General features: G+C 40.5%; 1 protein-coding gene across 1 annotated transcript in view; it reads left to right on the top strand.

Moving 5' to 3' along the window:
- Window positions 1-21,063, top strand: part of myo15b (myosin XVB) — a 232,174-nt gene that overhangs the window by 136,539 nt on the left and 74,572 nt on the right. Inside the window, exons 22-29 of the mRNA XM_072558127.1 lie at window positions 1,556-1,659; window positions 4,092-4,151; window positions 6,144-6,219; window positions 7,318-7,436; window positions 11,541-11,659; window positions 14,252-14,393; window positions 17,238-17,349; window positions 19,738-19,892. Of these exons, the coding sequence (XP_072414228.1) occupies window positions 1,556-1,659; window positions 4,092-4,151; window positions 6,144-6,219; window positions 7,318-7,436; window positions 11,541-11,659; window positions 14,252-14,393; window positions 17,238-17,349; window positions 19,738-19,892 (887 nt within the window). The remainder of the gene's footprint in view (window positions 1-1,555; window positions 1,660-4,091; window positions 4,152-6,143; window positions 6,220-7,317; window positions 7,437-11,540; window positions 11,660-14,251; window positions 14,394-17,237; window positions 17,350-19,737; window positions 19,893-21,063) is intronic.

The raw sequence follows: 21,063 nt of genomic DNA, 5'->3' as shown, positions 1-21,063 counted from the left end.
TCCCCTACCTACCCCTGTAACCCTGTATTCCCCATGGCTAATTAACCTAACATACGCATCCTTGGGAACTATAAGCAATTTAGCATGGCCGATCCACTTAACCTGCACATCTTTGGACTGTGGGAGGAAACCGGAACACCCAGCGGAAACCTATGCAGAGATGGGGAGAACATGCAAACTCCACACAGACAGTTGCCCGAGGCTGGACTTGAATCAGACCTCAAAGGAGACAGAGATAGATCATCCTTTTTATATATTCACTGATGAGATATGGTTGTCTCTGGCCTGAACAGCATTTATTGCCCAGAGGGCAGTTAAGAGTCAACCATATTGCTGTGGATCTGGAGTTATGTGTAGACTAGGCCAGGTAAGGATGGCAGATTTCTTTTCCTAAACAATATCCATGAGCTAGACGGATTTTTATGACAGTTGGTGATAGTTTGAGTGACTGGCTTTCGATTTCAGATTTTTATTAGCTAATTAAGTTCAACATATTACAAATTTGGGGATCATACAGTTTACTGGATCTGATCAGGTCATATGAAATGATAGCCCTGCATCAATTTTTAGCATGAGTTTGTATCAGACATTTAAGCATAAAATAGTTGAGACATTTGCTTTCTTCAGACAGTAGCAAAGGTGCGCTGCAGTAACTGTCCAAATTCATCAGCACCATTCAAACCTACAAACCATTCTTTCTACCAACTCGAAGGACAGGGCACATAGGAACACCACCATCTGCATGTCACACCCCATCCTGACTTGGAACTTGTATCACTGTTCCTTTTTATTGGGTCAAATCCTGGAAGACCCTCCCTAACAGCTCTGTGGGTGTAGCTACAACATGTGGACTGCAACAGTTCAAGAAGGCAGCTGTCCACTTCTGAGTAATTGGTTCACTGGATGGGAATGTCCCTGGCAAGGGCAACATTTATTGTTTGTCAGTTCAGCTTGGAAAGCAAATGCTGAACTTGCCAGTAACGCTCTCATCACAAAATATAAAAAAAAACTTGTCTAATCAAACTAATGCATAATTTTGTCAGGTTAACCACAGAAAATAGATTCCTTTTGAGTTGTACCATCTCCGCAGTTGAGGTAGAACTGTCTGCTTGCTTACATTTTGTGGTTATCGTCTATATTATTTTCCTTGAGTCTGAAGCTGCTGCTCTGAGCAACTAATACTCTTTTCTCTCAATCCTTTTTCATATTTACTCAATAGCTTTGGGTCAGTGGGCAGCATTCTCGTTCTGAGGCAAATGGTTGTGGGTTTAAGCTCATTGTTCACCACATCGTGTGATTTGGCATTTCAGTGCAATACTGAGGCAACACTATTGAAAATGACTTTTTTGAAGAGCAGAATTCTTTGCTGATCCCCAACTAATGGTGTGAAAATATTTTAAAAAGCTGTGTGCTTTATTGTTGTTCTTGTGATTTTATGGTGCATCAATTGCCTGCTGTATTTTCATACATAGTCAGTAAGTTAAACAGTTTTGACATCAGCAGAGCATGAAAGGTGTCTTGAAATGAATGTTTTATCTTCTTTTTATCTTGGCAGTGTTCTTACAAGATGACAATATCAAAACACATCTGTACAGGAGGACAGCCAGTGTTTACTTCTCATATGTTAATATTCCTTGGAAGCTCTATCTTCGCAAAGAGGTACAGAACTGAACAACAATGATAGGAATGAATAACAAAGGTATAGGATCATCAGTAATCACTAACAGAGTTGCACAGGTACTGTCAGGAATCAGTAACAGAGACATATCGATACTGTTGGGAATCAGTAAAAAAGATACATAGGTACTGTTGCGAATCAGTAAAATGATGATAAATAGGTACTGTCAGGAATCAATGACAGAGATACAAAACTACTGTTGGGGATCAGTGACAAGGATACACAGATACTGAGGGGGATCAGAAGCAGAGATACACAGATGAAGTTGAGAATCAGTGTCAGAGTTACACAGGTACTGTCCGGAATCAGTAATAGAGATACCCAGATACTGTCGGGATTCGTAACAGAGATACATAGGTACTGTCGGGGATTGTAACAGAGATATATAGGTAATAAGTATATAAGTTTGCTCAGTGAGCTTGAAGGTTTGTTTACAGACTTTTCATCACCATACTGGGTGACATCATCAGTGAGAGTCTCCGGTGAAGCACTGCTATGTTTTTTCAAGTAAAAAGTAAATAGAATTTAAATCAATGTGTTTATTGATGGAGTTCTGGTTAGAATGCCATGCCTCTAACAATTCTCGTGCGTGCCTTTTTCTTGGTATATGTGTTGTCCCAGTCAAACAAAAGAACCGAAAATGACATCACCCACCTTAAGAAACCAAGACCTATAAACAGAGAGGTGACACATACCACTAGCGCTTCACCGGAGACTCTCACTGATGGTGTCACCCAGTATGGTGATGAAATGTCTGAAAACAAACCTTCAAGCTCAGCGAGCAAACTTACATATTTATCATTAATCTGAGCTACAAATCTTTTCAAAAATCGCTAATATATAGGTAATGTTGGAAATCAGTACAAAGATGATGCAACACATACTGTTGGGAATGAGTGGCAGAGATAGATACTGTCCGGAATCAGTGACAGACATACACATGTAATGTTAGGAATCAGTTACAGAGACACACAGGTACTGCCAGCAATCTGTGACAGAGTTATGTAGGTACTGTTGGGAATCACTAACAGAGATACACAGGCTCTGTCAGGATCAGTAACAGAGAAACACAGATTATGCAGATGCTGCCGGGCATCAGTCAGAGAGATACACAGTTACTGTCGGTAATCAGTTTTAGAGATAAACAGATACTGTTGAGAATAAGTAACAGAGTTACATACGTACCATCAGTAATTAGTGATAGAGGTACACCAATACCTTTGAGAATCAGTAGAAGGGTTACACAGGTACTGTCGGGAATCAGTAACAGTGATACACAGATACTGTTGGAAACCAGTAACAGATTCAAAAAGATAATTAGTAATCAGTTAAGAGAGATGCAGGAAGTAAGTCACAGAATCCCTACAGTGTGGAAACAGGCCATTTGGCCCAATAAGCCCACACCGACCCTCTGAAGAGTAACCCACCCAGACTCATTCCCCTGCCCTATTACTCTAGATTTATCCCTGACTAATGCACCTAACCCACACATCCCTGAACACTATGGACAATTTTAGCATGGCCAATTTGCCTAACCTGCACATCTTTGGGTTGTGGGAGGAAACTGGAGCACCCAGAGGAAAGCCATGCAGACACAGGGAGAATGTGCAAATTCCACACAGACAGTCGACCAGTCTGGAATCAAACCTGATTCCTTGACATTATGAAGCAGCAACCCATGGTGCCACGGTAAAGTGAAGATTGCCAATAACCAATGAAGCTGGTAAGAAACAATGTTACAGGTCACAGGGATTTTCACTAGCGACATATCTAAACTAATTTTCTGTGGCTGCTTCAGATATTTCCTAATTAACCTGTGCAGAAATGCACAGGTAGCAGATGAGACTTGAACTTGGGCCTCCTGCCTCAAAGGTACCAACGCTACGACTGCACCACAGAACCCTCCTACTACTGTATTATATTACTTGTCCAGTTCAGTGTCACCTGTCTTTAGTCACTGTTAGTTTGTGCTTTCCATATCAATCAGTAACAGAACCTAGGAATATTTTCAGCAGATGTTGAGGGTCTGGTAATATGAAGACAGTCAGTGACAGGACTGACATTAACAATGGATAATGACATTCGTTTAGAATTATTCTGTGTCTTATGGAGTTTGCACATTCTCCCATGTCTTTGTGGATTTCCTCTCGGTACTCCACAGTCCAAAAGTATGCACATTAGGTAGATTGTCCATGCTAAATCATCCGTAGTATCCAGGGATGTGGAGGTTAGATGGGTTAGCAATGGGAAAAGCAGGGTTACAGGGGTGGGTGGGATGCTCTTCAGAGGGTCAGTGTAAACTTGATGGGCTGAATGGACTGCTTCCACACTGTTGGGATGCTATGTTTAAAACTGAACGGATTTTGTATCTCTCTGACATTTTATATTACTAACGTTCATCTTACCATTGCAGTTATTTTACCCAAGGGAGAAGTTTAACACTGATAACATTCTCAACCTGATGTGTGAACAGGTAGGAGCAAAGTAACTGAAGCATTTTACCTTTTGCACAGATTGACAAGGACAAGAGTAAAAAAGGGAATTAACTATGCAAATTGTGTAGTTCAGAAGACTGCAGTACTGTGCAGTAAGAGACAGTACATGCCCATATGCTGTCCAGTTCACAATCTGTAATATTGATATTGCCTGTATTGCAAACTTTTTGACCAGTACATAGATAATCTATTTGCCTCCATATATCTTTCCCATCATCGTGCAGCTCCAAAACCCAGTCAGATTTCCACACTTCTCCAATTCTGGTCTTTTGGACAATTGCGAATTTTTTTCATCCCATCATTGCCTTTTGCTCTGCAATTTACTCTCTCAAACTCTCAACTTCTCTCCCCATCTGTCTTAAATTCTGCCTCTTTGAACAAGCTTTCAGTTTCCTGCCTTTCTTTGGTAGCTCGGTGTCAAATTTTAGGTGGAATGTTTTAATTTGTTACAGGTATTAATGCAAACTGTTCTTGTTTTATATCAGTCACACTGCTCATATTACAAGGAGTATTATAATCTAGATCATTATTATTTATTATTTAGCACTGCTGCCTCACAGCGCCAGAGACCTGGGTTCAATTCCCGCCTCAGGCAACTGTCTGCTTGGAGTTTGCACATTCTCCCCGTGTCTGCGTGGGTTTCCTCCGGGTGCTCCGGTTTCCTCCCACAGTCCAAAAATGTGCAGGTTAGGTGAATTGGCAAGGCTAAATTGCCCGTAGTATTAGGTGAAGGGGTAAATGTGGGGGAATGGGTCTGGGTGGGTTGCTCTTCGGAGGGTGGGTGCGGACTTGTTGGGCCGAAGGGCCGGTGTGGACTTGTTGGGCCGAAGGGCCTGTTTCCACACAGTAAGTAATCTAAACTAAATTAAAACCTATATTAATAATTTTAATAATTTATTTATGTGTAATGGGTATCGCTTGCTAGGTCAGTATTTCGGCCCATACCTAAATGCCATTCAGAAATTTTGTGTCCGATGCCCACCATCTTTAGCTGCTTCATAAATGACCTTCCCTCCAACATAACGTCAGAAGCGCGGATTTTCACACAATGTTCAGCACTATTTGCAACTCCTCAGACACTGAAGCAATCCATATCCAAATGCAGTAAGGCTGGATAATATCTTGGGCTAAAAAGTGACAAGTAACATTTGCACTACACAAAGATTAGGCAATGCCTATCTCCAGCAAGAGATAATCAACCACCACCACCCCTTGATATTCAATGGAATTACCATCCTTAAATCCTTCACTATCAATATCTTGGGGTTTACCAATAATCAGAAACTGAACTGGACGAGCCATTTAAATGTAATGGTTACAATGGCAGATGATTTGCTAGGAATTTTGCAGCATGTAATTCACCTCCTCACTTCCTAAAGCCAGCTACCATTTACAGGACACAGTCATGAATATGGTGAAATACACTGTTTGACCTATTGCACTCCAACAACATTCAAGAAGCTTGTTACCATCCACGACAAAACATCCTGTTTTACCAGCATCCCAGCCAAAATTCATTCCCTCATATGCATACACAGAGTGGTAGCACGTGCATCTTCAATGATATGCACTACTGTAACTCACCAACACTCAGTCAACAGCCACTTTTTTGTCCCCTATTATATATACATTCCCCTTTTCTGTCCATTGGGGTCCTACATTTGTCTTCACTAATCTCTTTCCCTTCATGTAACATAAACCCCAACCTCTGAAATGCATCCCAATTCTATTACCAATTCAAAAATGGGCAGCAAGGAAATTCACAATATATGGGAATGTCAGAAGAATAAATTTAAAGATCCTAACATTTAAATGGCAAATTGAGAGCCTTTGATGAATTTTTTTTCCTCTACTTACTTGAAGATGTTTGCACTGGAACAAGTATTATCCTGATAATGTTTGTGCACGTGTGCATCATTTATCATGTTTGGAGGATACCTGCAACTAACAGCAATTCGATATCTCCTCAGATCATTCGAGACACTTACTCTGACAGCTGTACACGCATTTCAAAGGAGGAGCGACGCAAGATGCGAGACCTGTTAGGTATGTAGATAATCACCTCGTTCAGCAATGGTGTCTATCAGGTCAGAAAAATCGCTTAACATGCTCTGGTACTTTAAATATTTGTCCAGATGCTTCTCAAATATTGCAAGAGTTCCTGCCTCCACCACTCTCTCAGGCAGCATGTTCCATAATTTCTACCACTCTGTGGGTGAACAATCTTTTCCCCAGATCTCCTCTAAATTACTTACTCCTCACCTTAAACTTGTGCATTCTGGTCTTAGACATGTCTGTCTTGAGGAAAAGGTTCTCACAATCTACTCTGTCTACGCCTCTCATAATTTTGCATACCAGAACCTGATCTCCTCTCAGTCTCCTCTGCTCCAGGAAAAACAAACTCAGTCTTTCCAGTCTCTCCTCATAACTAAGAATTTTTATCCCAAGCAACATGCTGGTGAATCCCTTCCACACACCCTTCAGTGCAATCATTCCCTTGCGATAGAGGAAACCAGAACTGCAGACAATTTTCTATCTGTGCTGAACCAATAATTTATAAAGTTGTAATAAACCTTTGCTCCTATATTCTATGTTTGGCTACTGAAGGCAAGTATCCCATATGCCTTCTTCACCAGCCTATCTACCTGTGCTGACGCCTTCAGGGATCTGTGGAGTTGCACATGAAAGTCCCTGTCTGCCCCAGTAGAGCCTCGGGACCTACTATTTATTGTGTATATGCTTCCCTGACTAGATCCAAAAGATTAGGAAAAAGTGAGGATTGCAGATGTCCAGGACCTTTGCTGAGTACAGAACTTTCAGTATCAGAGAGCATAACATCAGAAGGAATAGTAAATTTCCAATAAGCAGTGGGTTTTGGAGAAGGAATGGAAACAGAGGGAAGTAATTGTTGAGTTCAGCATAGAAATAACATGGTCGACATGCTCAGACCTGATTATTGCAATGAGCTGCATGGGATATTGTTACAAAGTAATCTCCAGTGAGTTGGGTACCTCAGCTTAATAGCAAATGAGAAAGAGGTTAAGGTCTCATCAGTTGCTGTGACAAATGTGCTCCAACAGACTGTGTTGTTACGCTTTACAGGAGCTGATACATTTATATATTGAGACTTGTTCTTGTTTGCAGCTGAACTTCACATTGGGACTGATGTACAGTTGCTGCAGGACAATGGGCTGAAGAAACGGATTGTGGTCGCTGCACGTGACAACTGGGCTATCTACTTTTCTCGGATGTTCCCTGTCAGTGTAAGTACAGCATCAACAATTTTGAGGTATTGCTTTTACTGTATATGTGTCAGATTTATCTGTCTGATATTAAAGATCTAACACTTAGACGCAATGTACAAACTTTGTGTTTTCATATTCTTGGTCACACTTTTGTATCAACTTGAAGAAAGTGAGGACTGCAGATGTTGGATGAAGGGCTTATGCCTGAAATGTTGATTTCTCTGCTCCTCAGATGCTGCCTGACCTGCTGTGCTTTTCCAGCAACACACACTCGACTTTTGTATCAATTTCCTCATTATGAAGTACTATATAAATACATCCCTTTCAATTTCCCTTTCTGAATTTTTCAATAAGACCATTGATAAAATCATTGAATTACTTAAAACGTTTTTATTTGAATTTTTTTTTCATAACTGAGATTTTTAAGGTCGACAGGGAATATTTAAATAAATCATGGAAAAACTTATTTGGCACAATGTTGATGACATTTACCAATTGCCTTATATGTTTTAATATATTTGGGGAAGTATTTATGTAGTTTAAAGTATTAAAGGCTCAATGCCTTGTTTTTAAAATTTTCATTCTTGTTTTCACATTCCTTACTAGCCTTTTCCTGCCTATCTCTGCCTTCTCCTTCAGCTCCAAAAGCATTCCAGATGTTTTTGCCCTTCTGATCCTATCACTTGAGCATCCCTTATTTAAATTGCTTCATTATTGGTGACCATGTCTTCAGCTGGAAAGATCCTAATGTCTGGAACAAGCTCCACCTCTCTACCTCACTTTCCTACTTCTTGGATACTCCTTCAAATCTAACTCTCTAATCAAGCATTTGGTCATTTGACATATCTCTTGATGTAGCTTATGTTAATTTTGTTTTTTAATTGCCTTATGAGATATTTTTATTATTTAAAGGTATTATATAAAGATAAGTGGTGTTGTAGTTAATTTTCTTCTATAAATGACAGGAACATCAGAGTAGTCTATAGAATCCCTACAGTGTGGAAACAGACTCTTTGGCCCAACAAGTCCACACTAACCCTCCAAAGAGTAACCCACCCAGAACCATTCCCCTATCCTACATTTATCCCTTACTAATGCACCTAATGTACACACCCCTGAACCCTATGGCACTTTAGCATAGCCAATTCACCTCACCTGCACATCTTTGGACTGTGGGAGGAAACTGGAGCACCCAGAGGAAACCTACGCAGACGCAAGAAGAATGTGCAAACTGCACACAGAAAGTCGCCCAAGGCTGGAATCAAACCCTGGCGCTGTGAAGCAGCAATGCTAACCACTGAGCTACCGTGCCACTCAATAGTAGGCTATAAAGTCCTCAAATGTGCTCCACTATTCTGGATCATGGCTGATCATCTACCTCAACATCAAGTTACCATGCTATCCTCATATCCCTTATAACATTCCTATTAAAGAAAAATTTATATCAACCTCTGTCTTGAACTTACCTAATAATTATACTAAGAAACACAGGAGTAAGAGTAGGCAATTCGACCCCTTGAGCCTTTTCTGCTATTCAATATGATCATGCTGGTCATCGAGCTCAATACCATCATTCTGCCCTCCCTCCATATCCCTTATCCATTTAGCCATGAGAGCTATATCTTCCACCTTCTTGAAAACACATAATGTTTTGGCATCAATCACTTTCTTTGCTGGTGAATTCCACAGACATCCCACTGTCTGGTTGAAGAAATTTCTCCTCATCTCAGCCTTAAAAGGTTTGTCCTTTGTCCTTAAATTGACCCTGGTTCTGAATTCCCACCATCGGGAAGATCCTTCCTGCCAGTCCTGTTGGAATTTTATAGGTTTCTATGAATTCCTCCATGGTTTTCTAAACTTCAGTGAATACAATCCTAATTGATGCAATCTCTCCTCATAAGTCAGTCCTTCCATCCAAGGAATCAATTTGGTAAACATTCACTGCACTCTCTCCATAGCAAGAGCATCCTTCCTCAGATAAGGAGACCAGAAATAAAAAATATTCCAGGTGTGACCTCACCAATGCCTTCTTGAATTTTCTTGAAACTGCGCACTAACTTTCAGTGATTGGTGCACAAGGACACTTTACGTTCAGTGACCTGTGCAAAAGGACACCTCAGTCTATTTGAACATTCCCATTCTCTCAATTTACAGACATTCAAATAAAAATAACTACACATTTATCCACATAACTGCCAAGCATTTGCCCACTCACTCAGCCTGTCCAAATCACAACATCTCTATGCTCCCCACAGTTCACCCTTCCACTTAGCTTTGTGTCATCTGCAACTTTTGAGATATTACACTTTGTTCCCTCATCCAAATCATTAATGTATATTGTGATTAGCTGAGGTCTTGGTACTGCTCCCTGTGGTACTCCACTGCAATTCATTAATTCATACTCTTTGTTTCTTGCCTCCTAATCAGCTTCTATCTCAACATACTACACTCAATCTCTTGCATCATAATTATACACATTAATCTTGTATGTAGTACTTTGTCAAAGGACTTCTGAAAGTGCAAATAAAACACATCCACTGGCTCTCCCTGATCAACTTCCTAGTTACATCCTCATAGAATTCCAGTAGATTTGTCAAGCATTATTTCCCTTTTGTAGATCCATGCTGGCTGACTGATTCTACCACTGATTTCTAAGTTCTCTGCTATAAAGTCCTAGATAATGTACTCTAAGCATCTTCCACATAACTGACATCAGACCTCACTGGTCTATAATTACCTGGTCTCTCCCTATCTCCACTTTTAAATAGTGGGGTTACATTAGTCAGCTTTCAATCTGTAGGAACTATCCCAAAATCTAAAGATAACCACGAATGCATCCACTATTTCTACAGCCACCTCCTTAAGTACTCTAGCATGTAGATTATAGGTCCTGAGAATTTATCAGCTTCCAATCACATCAATTTCTCCAACACATTTCTCTACTAATACAGATTTTTTTTCAATTCTTCCCTCTCACTAAACCAGTGTTCCTCATAATTTCTTATTCCCGTCCACCCTTGTGAAGACAGAGTAAAAGATCAATTCAGTTCATCAGCCATTTCTTTGTTCCCCATTCTAAACTCTCTCATTTATGACAGTAAGGACTTACATTAGTTTTCACCTTTTCGTTTTCTCTTTAATACCTATAGAAGATTTTACAGTCAATGTTCCCCTGCAAGCTTACTCTCATACTCTGCTTTCTCCTTCTTAATCAATCCCTTGGTCCCCCTTGGCTGACTTTTAAAGTGTTCCCAACTCTCTGTTGTTTTTTCTCTTGCCAATTTATGTGCCTCTATTTTGCATCGATGGCTATTTCTAACTTCCCTCATAAGCCATTGTACTTTTTGTACTTGTGTAAGAAGGATTAAACAATTTTGTAGTTTACCCATACACATTTTGAATTTGCCAATCCTTCATACCCAACACTCTCTTCATATCATCAAAATTTCTCTTATTGAGAATCAGGATCCTAATATCAGAACTAATTACCTCATGCTCCAACTTGATGAAGAATTCTATGGAATTATGAATGCCTCCAGTACATTCTCAGGCATTGCAGGTTCTGTTCACTCACTGCAGGAAACCTTGTGTTACCATCGCTTGAATTTTAAAAAAACTTCTAAAAATTTCTGAAAGGCTTTAACAAGGTTGTTAATGAGATTATTCCCACTGATTGGAACAGTTTCAGGACAAGGGGTTCATCACTGACGACACAGATCAGAAGGAATTCATAAAAAGTTGTGAATCTTTGGAATTCTGTATTGCACAGAATGCTGTGCATGCTCAATCATTGCATATATTTAAGGATGTAGAATCGGGGTATATTGGGAGCAGGTAGGAGCATGGTTGAAGCACAAAATCAGCCATAATCATATAAAATAGTAGAGCAGGCTTGATGAGGTTGAATGGTCTACTCCTGCTTTTATTTCTGGTGTTGTTTTCCACCTAACTTTCTACCCAGGAAATTATGCCAGATCACTAATGTCAGATAAACAGTGTGCAGTGTAATCCTGATCAGAATGCTGTTAAGATGAACAAAGATTTGAAGCAGAGAGGCATTGAAACTGTGTCATGTCATGGCTGTGTTCAATTGGAGACCACACACATTTCTTTTTAATTCAGGGGGACATTGGCAGCAATGTGCAGATTCTCAGCATCTCTCACCGAGGGATCAAGCTGATAAAGTTGGTGCAAGCAGTCGGAATGAAATCAGACAATTTTAAAATTCTTCAGAGCTATAGGTAAGACATCGGGAAAGATAATTTCATATGTTAGTGTGTCATTGTCTCCATTTATGTCAGAGTGTCTGGATCTGTTATTTTTTAGCTGTTAGCAAGCTTTTATCAGTGGGCTGTGTCTCATATATTCATTTGTACACAGCTACATCTGAATGTGTTAGCCCTTTGATATCTTTTCAGGATTTAGATTTATTATCACATGTATATAAAAAATACAATGAAAAGTGTTTTTCTGCAAATTATATGCAAAGTTGCCACTCTCTGGCGCCATCTTGAAACACTGAACATAATGCAAGATTTTATTGCAATAAATAGGTACAAATTACTGCAGATGCTGGAATCTGTACTGAAAACAACAAATGCTGGAGATCACAGTGACTCAGACAGCATCCATGGAGAGTTCTGACCTGCTGTGATCTCCAACATTTGTTGTTTCCTTTACCGCAGTAGAGTTCATCTTTCTCTCTTCTTCTTGATCCCCATCTGCTGCTCTCCAGCTGCTGCTTGACATTGGCTGGAATCTGTGAAGCAGGGTCCTGCATCTCTGTAAAGACCCTGGAGTCTCACTTATGGGCCTCTACTACTGCTACAATCACAACTGCTGCATCCAAGCTGGTAACCAGTTTTTTGGTTACCACCTCTGCAATTATAGAATGAAAAAGCACAGGAAGGCACTATCCAGACAACTGGTCTGACGCCAGTTGTAGGGAAATGTTTGCAAAAAATGGTGAAGGACAGGATTAATCAGTACTTGGAAAGGCAGGATTGATCAAGGATAGTCAGCATGAATTTGTTAAAGGGAGATCCTGTCTGACTAATTTAATTGAATTTTTTGAAAGGGTAACTAAATACATTTTAGAAGGTAGTGCAGGTGATGTTGTTTACATAGACTTCAGTAAGGCCTTTGACAAGTTCTCACATGGAAGGCTGGTCCAAAAGGTAATAGCCCATGGGATCCAAGGCAAGTTGGCAAACTAGATGCTAAATTGGCTTTCAAAAGGAGGTAAAGGATGATGGTAGAGGATATTTGTGATTGATTTGAAGCCTATGACCAGCAGTGTATCAAAAGGATCAGCACTGGGATCCTTGCTGTTTGCTATGTGTGTTAACGACTTGGATATGAATGGAGTAATATGAATGGAAAGTTTGCACTTTTCATGAAAATTGATGGTGGTGTTGATAGGAAGGAGCATGGTCTTAGGCTTCAATCTGATATTGATCAGCTGGGAAATTGGCCAGAGCAACAGCAGATGGAATTTATTCCTGATAAATGTGAGGTGATACATTTTGAGGGGTTTAATAAGGAAAGGATATATACAATGAAAGGTCGGTTCCTAGGGAGTACTGAGGAACAAAGGACCTTGGTGTACAGGTCCATAGATCCTCGAAGGAGTCAGCACAGATGGATAAAGTAGTGAAGGCAGCATACAGAATGCTTGCCTTCATTAGTTAGGCAAAAAATATAGGAGCAAGGAAGTCTTGTTACAACTTTATAAATTATTGTTTAGGCCACAGATGGAATACTGTGTGCAGTTCTGGTCACCACATTATCAGAAGGGTGCAGAGGAGATTCACCAGATATTGCTTAAGGTGAAAAGTCTCAATTATGAAGAGAGACTGGATAGGCTGGGTTTGTTTTCCGAAGAGCAGAGGAGGCTGAGGGGAAATTTGATTGAGAGATACATACTTATGAGAGGCACAGACAGAATAGACTCAGAAAATCTTTTCCACTTGGCAGACATGTCTAAGACAAGAGGGCATATGTTTAAGGTGAGGAGTAAGTGATTTAGAGAAAATCTGAGAAAAATGTTTTTCATCCCAAAGCTGGTGAAAATATGAAATGTGCTGCCAGAGAGGGTGGTGGAGGGAGGTACTTTTGCAACATTTAGAATGTATCTGGATGAGTACTTAAAATGCCAGGGCATAGTAAGCTATGAAGCAAGTGCAGTTAAATTGGATTAGTGCAGTTTGTTGTTTGTTGGTCAGCATTACCATGGTGGGCTGGAAGTGGTCAGGGTGGCATGCTATTCAGAGACTTGGTGTGGACTTGATGAACTGAATGGCCTGCTTATACACTGTAGGGATTCTATGATTCCATGTTTTTCTAAGTGTCAATTTTTTTTTATCCCAGATTATTATATTTAAGCATTTCCCCACCACCAATGTTAAGCTGACTGGCTAGTAATTGCTGTGCTTATCCCACTTGCCTTTTTGAATAGGAGTTGTAACCATTACAGTATTCCTCTGGCACCACTACCAGATTAAAGGGGGATTGAAAGGTAATGCAATTTCCATCTTTACATCCATCAGCAACTCAGGGTGCATCCTATGACAGACAGGGTGAACTTTTAACTTTGAGCACGCCCTGGCAACCTTTAAGTAGTTCCTCTCTATTTAATTTCACTGTTGTCTCCTCTGTTACTTGGCCACAAAATTGTCAAAAAATGTACAGCACAAGAAGAGACCATTGACACATTACATCTCTGCCTTTTGAGCAACATGGAGAAAGTTTCCAGCAGATAGGAACCTGCTGAGGCTGAGTAAAATACCTGTGCAGATAATGAACACCCATTTACCTCTCTCTCTTTGTTACAGTTATACAGAAATACTGAATGTGACATTAAAGGAAGAAACCATGCTGGAATTTTCTCTGAAGAATGAGCAGCTGGTCCTGTATTCAGAAAAGGCTGAGCAGGCAAAGATGCTCATCACTTTATTCCTGGAGGAGTTACAGAAGGTACGGCAGATTTGAAAAATACAACAGCAATAGAAAAAGGAGCAAGCATTAAACTATGGCAGGCCAGCAGAAAGTAGCAATTCAAACTGGCAGGCAATTGTGATTTTGGAAAAGATCCATACACTTCACTCTACAGTATTAATAACATAAGAACTGACTTACTGGTATATAGGTAAAACATCAGTATTTCTTGTGATACCAATAATAACTCCATATTGAGTGTAGTTATTATGACAAGTGTTTCCCTATATTGACTGCAATTACCAGTCCAGTTTCTACGCCAGTTTTGGATGGAGTTACTAATATGAACATTTACATATAAAATACATCATGCCCAACTATTTGATAGCAGTGTTTATGGACTCCACATGACCCTCTCACACCTTTCATTTAAGCCAATTAGCTAGTCATATCCATTTATGATTATATAGTTTTCCTTTCAATGTGTCTATACTATTTATCTCAACTACTCAATGTGATCAAAAATTCAACATTCTAGCTGATTTCTCTCTGGGAGAAAAGGTTCATCCTGAATTTTCTAGTGGATTTATGAGGTCCACAAATGGAAACATCTTCTCCATCTGTACTCTATTAAATGCTGCTTAAGGATTGTGTTACCCCTTAGTCATCTCTTTCCGTTCCTTCCTGAATTATAAGTTTGATGTCTTTATATCATTTATAATAAAGTTTAAGCCTAACCTGTCTGCTTTTCAATTCTATCCGTCTGGAGGTGTTTGCATTACTTTGTTTTCTTCATGGCATGATGATATGTTTTGGTACTTTTAGTGAGTAATCTTTGGATTCTATTTTGGATTCTGTTTTCTGTGCCAGATGGAATTTATCCTAGGATTCTCTGGGAAGCCAGGGAGGAGATTGTCGAGCCTTTGGCTTTGATCTTTATATCATCATTGTCTACAGGAATACTGCCAGAAGGTTGGAGGATAGTAAATGTTGTCCCCTTGTTCAAGAAGGGGAGTAGAGACAATCCTGGTAATTATAGACCAATGAGCCTTACTTCAGTTGTGGGTAAAGTGCTGGAAAGGGTTATAAGAGAGAGGATTTATAATTTGATTAGGGATAGTCAACACGGTTTTATGAAGGGTAGGTCGTGCCTCACAAACTTTATTGAGATCTTTGAGATGGTTATCAAACAGGTAGATAAGGGTAAAATGGTTGATGTGGTGTATATGGATTTCAGTAAGGCATTTGATAAGGTTCCCCACAGTAGGCTATTAAGGAGGCATGGGACTGCGAGTGATTTAGTGGTTTGGATCAGAAAGTGGCTAGCTGAAAGAAGACAGAGGGAGCTGTTTGATGGGAGGTGTTCATCCTGGAGTTCAGTTACTACTGGTGTACCACAAGGATCTGTTTTGGGTCCACTGCTGTTTGTCATTTTCAGAAATGACCCGGATGAGAGCGTAGAAGAACGTGTTAGTAAATTTGCAGATAACACGAAAGTAGGTGGAGTTGTAGGTCATGACAAAGGATGTTGTAGGTTACAGAGGGGCATAGATAAGCTGCAGAGCTGGGCTGAGAGGTGGCAAATGGAGTCTAATATGGAGAAGTGTGAGTTGATTTAGTTTGGAAGGAGCAACAGGAATAAAGAGTACTGGGCTAATGATACGATTCTTGGCAGTGTAGATGAGCAGAGAGATCTTGGTGTCCATGTACGTAGATTCCTGAAAATTGCCACCCAGTTTGACAGGGTTGTCAAGAAGGCATACGGTGTGTTAGCTTTTATTGGAAGGGGGATTGACTTTCAGAGCCACAAGGTCATGCTGCAGCTGCACAAAACTCTGGTGCGGCTGTACTTGGAGTATTGCGTACAGTTTTAGTCACCGCATTGTAGGAAGAATGTGAAAGCTTTGGAAAGGGTTCAAAGGAGATTTACTATGATATTGCCTGGTATGGAGGAAAGGTCTTATGAGGAAAGGCTGAGGGACTTGAGGCTGTTTTGAGAAGTGACTTAATTGAGACATACAAGATAATCAGAGGGTTAGATAGGGTGGACAGTGAGAGCCTTTTTCCTTGCATGATGATGGCTAGCAAGAAGGGACATAGCTTTAAATTGAGAGGTAATAGATATAGGACAGATGTCAGAGGTAGTTTCTTTACTCAGAGGGTAGTAGGGACGTGGAATGCCCTGACTGCAACAGAAGTAGACTCGCCAACTTTAAGTAGGCGAAAGTGAAGACTGCAGATGCTGGAGATTAGAGTCATGAGTGTGGTGCTGGAAAAGGAGAAGCCCTGATGAAGGGCTTTTGCCCGAAACATCGACTCTCTTGCTCCTCGGATGCTGCCTCACTTGCTGTGCTTTTCCAGCACCACACCCTGGCCAACTTTAAGGGCATTTAAATGGTCATTGGATAAACATCTGGATGAAAATGGAATAGTGTAGGATAGATGAGCTTTAGGTTCCACAGGTTGGTGCAACATTGAGGGCCGAAGAGCCTGTTCTGCACTGCAATGTTCTATGTTCTTCTGCTCCTCAATCCTACTTGGATTATGTGGTCGCCCTATCCATCCTTTCAAAATACCGGTGGAGATACTGGTATGGGAACTGCGTGGCACTCATCTAGCTGGGGAGCTTCCCAGTGCTGGTACAGTTAATGGTTCATGTACTGCCCAGTTATTGATACAAGGATTGTCTCCAAGTTGCTGAGTTCAATAGTACTGTCCCATTCATTGTTCCAGTTTAAATCAGGGCTGAATTTGGCTCCTCCTGACTGCATACCACTGCTGTACAGCTACTTCATCAGGTGATGTGCGATTTACATGTTCACTTAGTAGCTGAAATCTTGTTCTCTTCCAAAATTTGGTTCATATTGTATATCTACCTCACAGGACTCTGACCACGTTATGGCTATTAAGAGCTATATTACAGATGATAAAAGCTTGCTGAACTTTCGCAAAGGAGACATCATCAAGCTCCTGCCTCTAGATGGACTCGAGCCAGGTGAGTCTCAAAGGGAAACTGCAAACTCCTCAATCGATAGCATTCAGACCACACTCTCAGAAGTGGTCATTGATGCAGCAGGACAAAATTAATGCCTGACCTGACTGGACTCAGGCAGCCAAAAGAGACTGTCAGACATCCATTCAGAGCAGACATTACAATATTCTTTCAATTATTTAATGACAGCAGCCCAGAAATTGACTCTGTTGATTTTGTTTTGCTCAAACACAGATGGGAGCCAGTAGAAAGGCCCAAATGTCCTGTGATACACGGTCCCACTATCTCTGGGAGCTATTAAAAGGCACACAAGGAATAAAATCTCTCCATCTCTGACAAAGAAAATTACATTGGGGTAGTAACTTTAAATAAAAGTTGAATGAGACCTCATTAGGAATATTGTACATGTAAAAGAATGTTTGGGTTTAGGATTACAATGCTGATTTCACTGGCATTCTGCCTGATACAGACAAATAGAGATACAAAGAAAGACTTGGTCAGACCTTTTCTGATTGAAACAGTGTTGATTATAGGTTAGTATAACGGGGCTTTAAAGTCCGAAAAGGCTGAGATAGTAGAGTCTAAAATGAAGAGCCAAAGTGTCACACCACACTGGAAATCTGTCCCTTTATTTCAAGAATTACCACAAAAATTAAAAAGATTATCAAAGCATGCAAAATCCTCAATTTACCTGTAACTAACAAAAATATGGACCATGTTTCTGCACTTAACAAGAACTAATATTTACTACAAATAAATAGATTTTAACCACATGTAAACACTAGGAACTGTCAATATTTAACTCTATTAGTTAGAACTCTGAACTCTAACCCCTTTTTAAAATTCCTCAAAATACACATGCATGTAGACCGACATAGAAAGACAAAAAAAATTGGTGTTATAGGTGGATGTAAAAATAAACTGGGGAAATAGTTCAGAGGCCCCAATTCCCAGGTTTCACTGAGGAGCTTTTGCTTGCCAAGATTTTCTGTTCTTCAATCTCTTTTCTCCTTTTGCAGGTTAAAGGCCATGGCTTATAGCTACAAGGGAAAATCAACTGGCTTTATTCAGGCTCTAGGATTTTTACTGGAGAGGGAGGCACACTTGCAGCAGTCTAGAAGCCTTTGTCAGGACCATGTACACCTACTAATTACTCAGTTACAAAGACGCCAATCACAGAGTTGTTGTCAGGCCGATGGCCTTTGTCATCCACAAACAGTCACAACACCACAAGCTAATCAGTAACTTTCACAGAACAGTACTGCACAGTACAGGCCTTTTGGCCCTCTATGTTGTGCCGACCTTATATCCTACTCTAAATTCAGACTACCATACATATCCTTCATTGTACTAACTTCCACATGCCTATCCAAGAGTTGCTTAAATTTCCCTAATGTATCTGACTCTACTACCACTGCTGGCAGTGCATTCCATGCACCCACCACTCTCTGTGTAAAGAACCTAACTCAGACATCTCCCCTAAACCTTCTTCCAATCACCTTAAAATTATGCCCCCTCATGATAGTCATTTCCACCCTGGGTAAAAGTCTCTGACTATTCACTTTATCTATGTCTCTTAACATCTTGTACACCTCCATCAAATCACTTCTCATCCTCTTTCACTCCAATGAGAAAAGCTTTCTCAACCTTTCTTCATAAGACATGCCCTCCAGTCCAGGCAACATCCTGGTAAATCTCCTCTGCACCCTCTTGAAAGCTTTCACATCCTTCCTATAATGAGGCGACCAGAATTGAACAATCAGGGCTTTATAGAGCCTGCAGTATAACCTAGTGGTTCTTAAACTCAATGCCTCTGCTCATGAAAGCCAACACACCATATGCCTTCTTAACAATGTTGTCAACCTAGATTGCAACTTTGAGGGATCAATGGATATGAACCCCAAGATCCTCCACACTGCCAAGAATCCTGCCTTTAACCCTGTATTTTGCTGTCTGATTTGCCCTTACAAAACAAATCACTTCACACTTTTCCAGGTTGAACTCCATCTGCCACTTCTCAACTCAGCTCTGCATCCTATCAATCTCCCGTTGCATCCTCCGACAGCCCTCCACACTATCCACAACTCCATCAGCCTTTGTGTCAATGGCAAAATTACTAACCCATCCTTCCACTTCCTCAACAAGTCATTTATAAAAATCACAAACAGCAGAGGTCCCTGTGTAACACCACTAGTCACCTCTGAAATCTTGTACATTACAGATTCTATTATTCATATCATTAGTTTCAGAACTATCTTTAGAATGAGAAAAATATAAACCATCACCTCAAATATCGAAAGAAGATAAACAGAGATGCAAAGTGTGACAGAGAGCAGGTTGAGAGCTAGGGCCCAATCTGCATTACTGAATCTTGCATCCTTTTTTCCTCAGGCTGGCAGTTTGGGTCAATTGGTGGACGCTCTGGCTTGTTTCCTGAAGATCATGCTCAGCCAACAGCAGCTCCTGATTACTATAACAGTAACCTGGGGAAGAATGAGGAGAGGCAAAAGAGCACACCCAGTTCCAATAGATCATCCATCAGAAAGGTAAGAAGACTAGTGTCCAGATTAGCACAGTACCATATAGACAGGTGGGTTGAATACCTGGTCTAGTGATTTCAGCCAGTGCTGTGGATAAATCACATGGTGCCTTTGATTCAGCTTCTTATTAAGATGTTTCACAGACAATCAAGTACTGAAACAATTAATAAGACTTTATAAACTGTAGCAACCAAAATAAGACCCCTCAAGTAAACAAGTTAAGCCTCCTAACTCAACTTAGGTAATACCCAATTAGTGGTGGAACTTGACCACGATTCTATCAATGGTGCCTGTCTCTGGATGTGTCCATGGTTCAATCCTTATGCACAGTTGTTCTGTAGAGTTCTGCTACAGAGGGAGCTCTGGTGTCTGATTCTGATAGATTTTCATCCTTAAGGTCCAGAATACTTTAAATATACCTTAAATAGACTCTGTCCCAGCTCTCTGTGGCAAGAAGTTGCAAAGACTCTGAACCTTGTAAGAAAAGAACTTTCTCCTTATCTCAGTCTTAAATTGGCACCCCTTTGTTCCAAGACTACGTCTTCTGATCCCAGACATGATCTACATGGACTTAAATAAGTATTCAACAAGGTTCCTCATGGTAGACTGGTTAGCAAGGTTAGATCACATGGAATACAGGGAGAACTAGCCATATGGATATAGAACTGGCTCAAAGATAGAAGTCAGAGGGTAGTGGTGGAGGGTTGCTTTTCAGACTGGAGGCCTGTGACCAGTGGTGTGCCACAAGGATCAGTGCTGGATCCACTGCTTTTCATCATTTATATAAATGATTTGGTTGTGAACAGAGGAGGTATAGTTGGTAAGTTTGCAGACAACACCAAAATTGGAGGTGTATTGGACAGCGAAGAAGATTACCTCAGAGTCCAATGGAACCTTCATTAGATGGGCCAGTGGGCTGAGGAGTGGCAGGTGGAGATTAATTTAGATAAATGTGAGGTGAGGTTAAAAAAACAAATGAGGGCAACACTTAATGGTAAGATCGTGGGGAGGTGAGATAGGTGGATGTTGTGGGGGGTGCGCGGTGGAGGGGCAGTGGTTGCACACTGCTGCTGGACTAAGAGATTTTGGAATGCAGATTCACAGTTCCTTCTAGGTAGAGTGTTAGATAAACAGAGAAGTGAAGAAGGCCTTTGATGTGCTTTCGTTTTATTGGTCA

Source organism: Chiloscyllium punctatum, chromosome 39 (assembly GCF_047496795.1).
Source record: "Chiloscyllium punctatum isolate Juve2018m chromosome 39, sChiPun1.3, whole genome shotgun sequence".
Classification (NCBI taxonomy): Eukaryota; Metazoa; Chordata; class Chondrichthyes; order Orectolobiformes; family Hemiscylliidae; genus Chiloscyllium; species Chiloscyllium punctatum.
Note: the sequence above shows the minus strand (reverse complement) of the source record. Positions and strands in the feature narration are given on the sequence as shown.